This window comes from Photinus pyralis, unplaced genomic scaffold, assembly GCF_008802855.1.
Source record: "Photinus pyralis isolate 1611_PpyrPB1 unplaced genomic scaffold, Ppyr1.3 Ppyr1.4_unclustered_Scaffold2302, whole genome shotgun sequence".
NCBI classification, from domain to species: domain Eukaryota; kingdom Metazoa; phylum Arthropoda; class Insecta; order Coleoptera; family Lampyridae; genus Photinus; species Photinus pyralis.
In genome coordinates this window covers 1,610-11,500 of record NW_022171175.1, presented here as the reverse complement: position 1 = coordinate 11,500, position 9,891 = coordinate 1,610, and the positions used below count along the sequence as shown (strand labels likewise).

Sequence of the window (9,891 nt, the reverse complement as noted above, 5' to 3'; positions counted from 1 at the left end):
CATGACGAAGTGGGTGGATAGAAATTAACCCGCGGTACAACACAGCAAAAAGTTATATATTTATATATTCACATTACAAAATCTAACATGTCACTGAACTGGCATTATACGTACAAAAAAACTAACAGGAAGCGTCAGTTGGTAGGTACGCTTGTTTTTACCAGTGGAGACCTCTTAATATTCACTACAGTCTCCCCTGCTATATAATTCATCTGGTAATCGCTCAGGTAGGGTGGTGGTCTATGGTTTCGATTTGATCTTCGTGGTGGTTCTGGACGATCTGCTTCTGGAATCAGAATCTGCTCCATTTCTTGTCGATCTAAACTACGTGGTAAAATGGCAGGTTGGTATTCTTCTTCATATTCCAATGGTTTTTGGATTTGTGGCTCCTCTGGTAGGTTGAAGGTTACTTGTTTAGGTGCATTTCTTCTGAGCTGGTTTACGTGTCGTTTCACTATTCGGTCGTTTTCTAATCGGACAAGGTAATGTAATTTCCCTAGGCATTTTACTACCGTTCCTGGCTTCCAGGTCCGTTTGTTTTGTATGTAAAATTCGGCTACAATGTCCTCTCCCGCTTGATGTGAACGTGCACGACGTTTTTGCAGGTCTTGATTCGGTGTAGGAATATGAAGAAACATTGAGTCTAAACGGATTCTGAATTTTCTGTTTAAATATTGTTCTGCTGGTGTCTTTCCATTTAGTAACGGTGTCGCTCGATATCGGAATAATATTTTCATAATTTTTGTTTCCAATGGGATACTTTCCGTTGACATTGATTTTAATTTGTTTTTGAGAGTTTGTACATTTCTCTCGGCCAGTCCGTTCGTGGCAGGATGTCCTGGTGCGATAAATTTTTGGAAAATAGCGTTATTCTTACAATACGTTCTGAACTCGTTACTCGTGAAAATTGTGGCATTGTCTGATACCATTTCTTTTGGATATCCATTTCGAGAGAAAATTCTGTTTAAAAGTTCCATGGTGTTTTCTGAATTAGGATGTTCTCGTAGGACTTCCATTTCGGCCCACCTTGACTTCGTATCTATGCATAAGAGGATGTAGACATGATCGATGGGTCCTGCGTAGTCGATATGTACCCTGTCCCAATTCTCTTGAGGTAGTTCCCAGCGATGGACTTCAGCTTTGGGTGGTGAATGGAGCCTTTTCTTGCATTCTTCACATGCTCGAACGATGTTTTCAATTTCTTTGTCGATGTTTTGCCAATAACAATAGCGTCGTGCCAGCTGTTTCATTTTGGTGCTCCCTAGGTGTGTTGAGTGTAAGTCGTTTAAAATATCAGCTTGCATTGTCTTCGGTATGACAATCCTATGGCTCCTGTATAAGACTCCGTCGTTTAAAAGGAATTCAGATTCGATGCGTTGAGTCTTCATTTGTTCGATAATTTTGCACATTTCGGAATCCCTTCCAGTCTCGTACTTTATACGCTCATATCCTATTTGGTCTGTCGAGATATTGAATACCTGTTCGTGGTTAACTTGATCGAGTTCTTCGTCAAATGCTGTTTCAATTTTTCCTTTGTCATCATGTAGTGGTGCTCGTGATAAACAATCAGCGTTGGTGTTATCGATGCCTTTCTTAAACTGTACTTTATAATCAAACGTTGATAAAAATGAAGCGTAGCGAATGAGGCGTGACGATGTGGTTTTCGATGCTTTTGATTTCGAGTTAAAAATCCGCACTAAAGGTTGATTGTCGGTGCTCAGTGTAAAGCTTTTTCCAATTAAATACTGTTGAAAATGACTAACACCATAAACGATCGCCAATGCTTCTCGATCGAGCTGGGAATAATTCTGCTCGGCCCTGGTTAAGGATCGGGACGCAAATGCAATTGGACGTTCATCGTTGGCTGTAGAATGGGATAACACAGCTGCAATTCCATATGGACTGGCATCGGTGGTTAATAAAACTGGTTGCTCGGGGTCATACGGTACAACAACTCGGTCACTGGCAATTTCCATTTTCAAATTGTTGAATGCTTGGTTGCACTCTTGATTCCATAAGAACTGATTATCGTGTTGTAATAATTTTCGTAAAGGTGCAGTCATGCTCGATAGATTTGGGAGTAATCTTGCGTAATAAGTTATCATGCCGAGAAATCGCCGGACATCTGCAACATTTTTCGGATTAGGCATGTTCAATATGGCTTTTACCTTATCGGGTGACTTTGCAATGGTGTTTTTTCTTATGATGTATCCTAGATACTCGATTTCGTTCTGAAAAAAACTGCACTTTGCCTCGTTCAGGTGAAGATCGTTTTCTTGCAATTTGGTTAAGCATTTAATTAAATTGCTGTAGCATTCTTTGTAAGAGTTACCATGCACAATTATGTCGTCAAAATATGAGGTTGTTTTTGGACAGTCCCGTAGAATCTGATCAATGACTCGGTTAAACTCAGCTGGAGCCGTTTTAATTCCGAAACTCAAACGATTTACATGATATGTCCCCTGGTGGGTAGACATAGTTTGTATTACACTGCTGTCTTTGTCTACACGTAAATGTAAATATGCCTTATAAAGGTCGAGTCTACAGAAGTAAGACGAATCCCGCAAACTGTTAAGGACTTCGTCTACGCGCTTAATGGGGTAGTTCACGTTCACTAAACTGTCATTTACGGCAACTTTATAATCGACACAAAGCCGCACTCCTCCTTGTGGTTTTTGTACCACCACAAGTGGTGAACCCCAGTCACTTACATCACATTTACTTATAATTCCGGCAGATTCTAACATTTCTAATTCGTGACTAACTTTATCGCGTAACGCATATGCAACACTCCGTTCTCGTGTGTACACAGGTTTGACATTATCGCGAAGCGCTAACTTAATCACTACATTCGGAACGCATCCCACTTTTTGTTCGAAGATATTGGGAAATTGTTCACGCACCGACTCAATTGAATTTATGTAATCACTATGGATTTGTGTTAATTTTTTACTGGTCTGTTTATCGATTTCCTGTAATTGAATGTTTAGATGGCGAATCCATTCGCGACCTACTAATGGATCATACCCCTCAGGCACTACGTATAGATCCTCTAATGTGGGATTTTGATAATTGTGGTATTGAACCATTACTTGTACTTTCCCATGTGGTTGAAAGGTTTGACGTGTGTAAGTACGAAATGTTAGGTTAGACGGTTTCAGTTTTTGCTTGCAGTTAAGTTTATCGAAAAGGTCTTTTGGAAGTAACGTGAATCCCGCTCCGGAGTCGACCTCAAATTGAATTGCTTGTCCTTCGACATTGATGAATGTGTAGTATTTACGGGTATCGTCTCCTTCGGATGAATATACATCTTCAATACGATTCACACTGAAATTATCAATGTTGTAGGTAGTATTATGTGCACTACTATCACGTTTTGATTTGATTAACGTTGAAATGCAAACATTCGCAACATGTCCTTGTTTGCCACAACCGGTACACTTTAAGTTTGTTTGTTGTACACGACAGTCTTTTGACGTATGGTTGTCACGACCACAGAATAAGCACATATTGTCAATTCCTAACTCACGGTAGTTTACCCGGCCTCGTGAAGAATTACGATTTTGGTGTGACTGTTGTCGATAGTTGCGTGATGATGACCTATGACGATTATGATCCGGCTTTCGATTGTGCTGAGAATTTTGGCTCTGACGTCTCGTAAATTGTCCTTCTCTGCTCGGAATCACACTATTTATTGATGTATTTGTTGATGGAGTTGAAGTTTTCGCTAAATTTTGACTATCAGTTCGAGCTGCTTCTAAAGCTATTGCCTTTTTCACGATTTCGTTAAATTCTGTGAGGTTTGACTGGAGTAACTGCTCGGTGATCCAGGTATCTTTCAACCCTCGAATAAACTGCGCTCTTAAAAATTGTTCCGCTGTTGAAACCTCTTGAGTACATTGACACTTTGCCAGGAAGTTGCATGCCCCTAAATTTTTCTTCAGTTCAGTAACGTATTCACTGATGCTCTGTTTTCCAGACTGGTAAGTTGATAAAAAATAGTGTTGGGCCACGAGCATGTTCCGCTCAGGTGACAAATGTTTCTCTAAATGGGTAATCAGCTCATCGTATGATAGTTCGGATGGCTTTTGTGGCGCTACTAAGGCATTTATTGTCTGGTAGTGTGTCGCTCCAATAGACCCTAGAAGTAGGCAAGCGGACTTGGTCTTGTTATCAAACACTTCCTTCATGCGCAAGTAATTTTCGAATCGTTCCCTGTATAACTTGAAGTCTTCCTTCTTGGCGTCATACTGCTCGAATGGGGGGATGTTTGGATTTACTGACGGTGTTGTTAACGGCGTAGCTCTAGTCTGGTCAATTTGTAGAAATGCAGCAGCAACGGCGGCAGTAATTTGCGCTAGTTGTTCTGGTGAAATTGCGGCCATTTTGTTATAATTCTAACGGCAATGTGGACCTATTCAATTCGTCTGCTCTTTTTTTACTTCTCTCGTCGCCAATTTCACTGTGGTGACCAATGCTCATGACGAAGTGGGTGGATAGAAATTAACCCGCGGTACAACACAGCAAAAAGTTATATATTTATATATTCACATTACAAAATCTAACATGTCACTGAACTGGCATTATACGTACAAAAAAACTAACAGGAAGCGTCAGTTGGTACGCTTGTTTTTACCAGTGGAGACCTCTTAATATTCACTACACATGGATAACACGGCTGCACAGAAACTGGCAGAGAACGAGACAACATCGGAGAGAAGCAAGCACATGGACATAAAAACGTTAAAGATAAGAGATGACAGAAGGAAAAATTTTCTTGAAGTACGTACCCACTGAAAGGAACTTGGCAGATTCATTCACGAAAATTTTGAGCAAAGAACGGACAACACGACTGAACGGATTGATGGGAATTGATTTCAAGTACGAAAGGAAATCAATTCAGGAGGGGTGTTAAAATATAAAAAGTTGAAGAGTAGGCTGAAAAAAGTGAAGTGAAAATCGCGCGTGGGTGCAAAAATGATGTAAAGATTTGAGAGACGATTTTTTACGTTTAGTTAATCTGTGATTGAATTATAGTGCATTTTATGTTAATAAAGTATTCATTAAACATTTAAAATAACATAATGCAGGTATTGCGCTACTATTTACTGTGATAACGAGCATCCTTTTTAGTGGAACCCCTCAATGCTCTGTAACTTTGAACTTTAGCAAAGTGAACAGTGCGATGTGCAAGTTTGCTTGCTTATACATCCGATTAGTACTTGTCTATTTTATTTACCGAAATTGTTTGCAACAATAACTAGGTATAACACACTGTAGATGCCAAACCACACCAAGTCGCTAAGTAAAAAATTTTTGTACATAACAGCATAACCTAAAACAATTTAAATGACATTAAGTTGAAGTACACTGTGGCGACCGTACGAATACTCACCGCAGACTACGGTAACGCGTCTCCGCATTGGCTCACCGGTTCATCCAATAGGAAGCGAGACGACAGTATAAAACCACGCTCGTTTCCCTGAGAAAGCGGTCGTTCCCGATCGCGCTTCAAGACCACTTCGACCTGCAAGCAACCTACCGAGCCGAGTCCAGCCGAAACGTCGCGACCGATTCATCGCCAGCCACCGCTGATTACTCGCTCCTCTACCTGTACATATTTCATCATCGTTGTAAATAAATTCATCTGAAACAGCCGTCGATTTATTTGGCATACCCGCTAAATAACTGGTGACCCGAGCAAGAACACGACAGCTGCATTAAAAAACGCACTTTTAAGCGCGATATTCGAGTGCCCCGCACTCAGATTCATAAGAATAAGAGACCGTACTTGACGTTACGGCCACGTCTACGCCTTCAAGCATGCCGGACAATCCACCGCACACCAGCGAAGAGCATGCAGAACCTCCATCTCCATACCTCAACCGAGTGGCGGTAAAACCACCACCTTTCTGGAAGGACGACCCAACCCTATGGTTCCACCAACTGGAGGCACAATTTCACATCTCGGGAATCACGAACGACACCACCCGATACTACACAGCTGTTGCCGCCATTGGTACCGACATCCTAGCCCAGGTAGCAGATATCGTAAATGCACCACCCGCAACAGACAAGTATGGCACGCTCAAGAAACGCCTCACCGATTGTTTCACGGACAGCGAGGAGCGCCGACTCAAGAAACTCCTAATGGAATTAGAATTGGGCGACCTGAAGCCGTCCCAATTGCTGTTACGTCTTCGGAATCTAGGAGGTGCCCGTATTGGTGACGACATCCTTAAGTCACTATGGCTATCCCGACTACCGCAGCAGCACCAAGCCATATTAACGGTCAGCGCCGACAACCTCGAAAAATTAGCAACGATGGCAGACAAACTCCACGAAGTCTACGACCACCGCGTGGTTGCCGAGGTATCGTCAGCCAAACCACAAATTTCCGGTGACTGGGAATCCGCCTTCTTGAAACTAACGGCCACGGTGGACAACCTAGCAAACAAGATCAACGCTCTACAGACGCAGGACCGCGAGAATAACAGAAGTTGGCAACAGCGACGTGCCAGATCCCGTTCCGGTTCCGGCGCATCCAGAAGCAGTTCCACCCCACGATTCGACAAGTGTTGGTACCACCACAAATTTGGCTCCCGAGCCAAGAGCTGCAAGGCCCCCTGCTCATACAACTCAGGCAACACGGGAAACTAGTGTGTTCGTCGCCACCTGCGGAAGTGCGCGACGATCTCCCAAGAATTAGCCGCCTGCTCATCAACGACACCAAGACCAACACGCGTTTCCTAATCGACACTGGTGCGGATGTGTCTGTTTTTCCCGTCTCCAGCGCTAGACGCCGCCATGGACCGGACAAATATCAACTTTTCGCCGCCAACGGAACAGTGATCCACACCTACGGAACAAAACTAATTACCCCGGACCTCGGTCTACGCCGTAACTTCGTGTGGCGGTTTATTTTGTGCGATGTGACTCAACCTATAATCGGTTCAGACTTTTTACGCAATTTTAACCTATTAGTGGACATTAAGGGAAAACAATTAATAGACGGTGAAACGTTAGTGCGTGTCTGTGCGTTTTCGCCCGTGGATTCGAGTTGTACAGTGCGTACCCTACAAAGTTCCGGACCGTACGCAGATTTGTTAAATCGGTACAAAGTTGTAACTGCGCCACGAACGTTAACTGAAAAAGTGACTCATAGTGTGACACATCATATCACCACATCTGGACCACCTATATTTTCGAGACCACGTCGCCTCTCTGGGCAGAGACTCGCCGCTGCTCGAGACGAGTTCGCACGGATGATGGAACTGGGTATTTGTCGACCATCACAGTCCCCGTGGGCCAGCCCTCTTCTGCTCGTACCCAAAAAGGATGGTTCGTGGAGACCGTGCGGCGACTATAGGCAATTGAACGCCGCAACAACTCCGGACAGGTATCCGCTTCCACACATGCAGGACGTATCGCAAATCCTGGACAAGTGCAGAACATTTTCGAAACTAGACCTCGTTCGCGCTTTCCACCAGATACCCGTCGAGCCGGCAGACATCGAGAAAACCGCCATCACCACTCCATTTGGACTATTTGAGTTCCCGGTTATGACGTTCGGGCTACGCAACGCCGCCCAAACCTTTCAACGGCTGATCAACCAGGTTCTCAAAGATCTACCATTTACGTTTGCATACCTCGACGACGTGTTGATAGCATCCCCTGATGAATCCTCGCACATGACTCACGTAGAAGCCGTACTCCAACGTTTCCAACAATTCGGCATCACGATTAACGTTGCTAAGTGTGAGTTCGGAGTACCGGCCCTTACGTTTTTGGCAATGGACATATCCAACGAAGGGATAAAACCAGCAGCCGCCAGACTTGAGCTACTCAAGAGTCTCCCTTTGCCAGTGACCATCCAAGATCTGCGCAGAACACTGGGCATGTTTAACTACTACAGGAGATTTGTGAAAAACGCCGCAACAACCCAGCACGCGCTCACCGAACTCCTCAAAGGCCCCGTCAAACGTAACGATAGACGCCAAATCGAGTGGACCGTAGAACGAATTCAAGCATTTGAACTCTGCAAAAACAAACTTGCTAACGCTTGCACCCTGGCGCACCCAACCAACGACGATTGTCAATTAGTGCTGTCCATCGACGCATCGGACATCGCCATCGGAGCCGCTCTCGAACAAGTCACCAATTCCACTACACATCCGCTAGATTTCTTTTCGAGGAAACTCACCCAGGCAGAATCCAAATACAGCACGTTCGACAGGGAGCTTTTGGCAGCCTACTCTGCGGTAAAATACTTTATACATATCTTAGAAGGCCGACAGTTCACAATTTTGACCGATCATCGCCCACTAACTTACGCGTTAGTTAAACGAAGCGACAGTGGGACCGCACGGCAATGCCGACATCTTAGCTACATAGCTCAGTTTACCACCGACATTCGCCATATCTCCGGCAAAGACAACATCGCCGCCGACGCTCTATCTAGAGTACACGCTGTAAACGCGCCGCTAACCATAGACTACTTAAAGTTCGCGGAAGACCAACTTCAAGACGACGACCTCAAACAATTTGTTGGTGAAGCTGTCAAGCTACCTCCACCGGGTTTCCCGGATATCGAAATTTTGTGCGACAATCAAAAACGACCCTACGTTCCTAGCAACTTCCGGTCATCGATTTTTAAGAAAATCCACAACTTGTCCCATCCCAGCGGAAGAAAAACGACAAGGATGATCTGCCAGCGATTCATTTGGCCTAAAATGCGTTCCGACATCAAACAGTGGTGTCGTCAGTGCCTGGACTGCCAGCGATCAAAAATTGTACGCCACACAGTATCACCTCCAGGACAGTTCCAGTTAGAATCGCAACGCTTCAACCACATTCATCTGGATTTAGTAGGACCCCTGCCACCAAACCTTGGTTTCACGTATGCTCTAACTATAATCGATCGTTTCACTGCATGGCCTGAGGTGTTCCCCATTGCCGACATCTCTGCCGAGTCCGTCGCTAGAACATTCATAAGCGGGTGGATAGCTAGATTTGGAATCCCAGAACGTATGACAACGGACCGCGGCAGGCAATTTGAATCATGCCTGTTCGCAGAAATCAATAGGCTTCTTGGAATCAACCATCTTCGCACTACATCGTATCACCCTCAGGCGAATGGGAAAATAGAACGTCTTCATCGGACACTAAAAGCAGCCATCAAATGTCACCGTACTGAACGATGGGTAGAAGTGCTGCCGATAATTCTCCTTGGCTTGCGTGCGACTCCTGCAGATGATTCTGGTCATGCTCCCGCATCACTCGTTTATGGCACCGCATTACGCTTGCCCGGCGAATTTTTTTCCAGTACGCCTAGTCAAGACTCTACTCTATTCGCCAAACAGCTCAGGACATCTTTTGAAGGGTTCCAACCATCTCAATCAAGATTGCACGCCAACACTAAAATTTTCGTTCATCCAGAGCTCGGCACGTGCACCCATGTTTTTGTACGGAAGGAAGGAATTAAGAAGTCACTACAGCATCCGTATGAAGGCCCCTACCGAGTAGTCGAAAGGTTCGACAAATGTTTCGTCGTCGAAATAAATGGACGTACAGACAGAATATCCATTGACCGCCTCAAGCCAGCTTTTACTACAAGCAGCGACGTAAACTTACCTGTGTTATCACCATCGCAACCCCATCCAGAAGAAGTCCCAGCAACAAATAACAAACCCTCAAACCAGACCAAAACAAGGTCGGGGAGGACGGTAAAGTTTCCCTCCAGACTTAAAGAGTTTACGACCGCTACGCTGGAAGGGGAGTACTGTGGCGACCGTACGAATACTCACCGCAGACTACGGTAACGCGTCTCCGCATTGGCTCACCGGTTCATCCAATAGGAAGCGAGACGACAGTATAAAACCACGCTCGTTT

At 44.6% G+C, this 9,891-nt stretch overlaps 1 protein-coding gene across 1 annotated transcript; it reads right to left on the bottom strand.

The window, feature by feature from the left end:
• Positions 1–134: 134 nt before the first annotated feature.
• Positions 135–4,385, bottom strand: LOC116181811 (uncharacterized protein K02A2.6-like). Its single transcript, XM_031502237.1, has one exon. The coding sequence runs from the start codon at positions 4,383–4,385 to the stop codon at positions 135–137; it is 4,251 nt and encodes a 1,416-aa protein (XP_031358097.1).
• Positions 4,386–9,891: the final 5,506 nt, after the last annotated feature.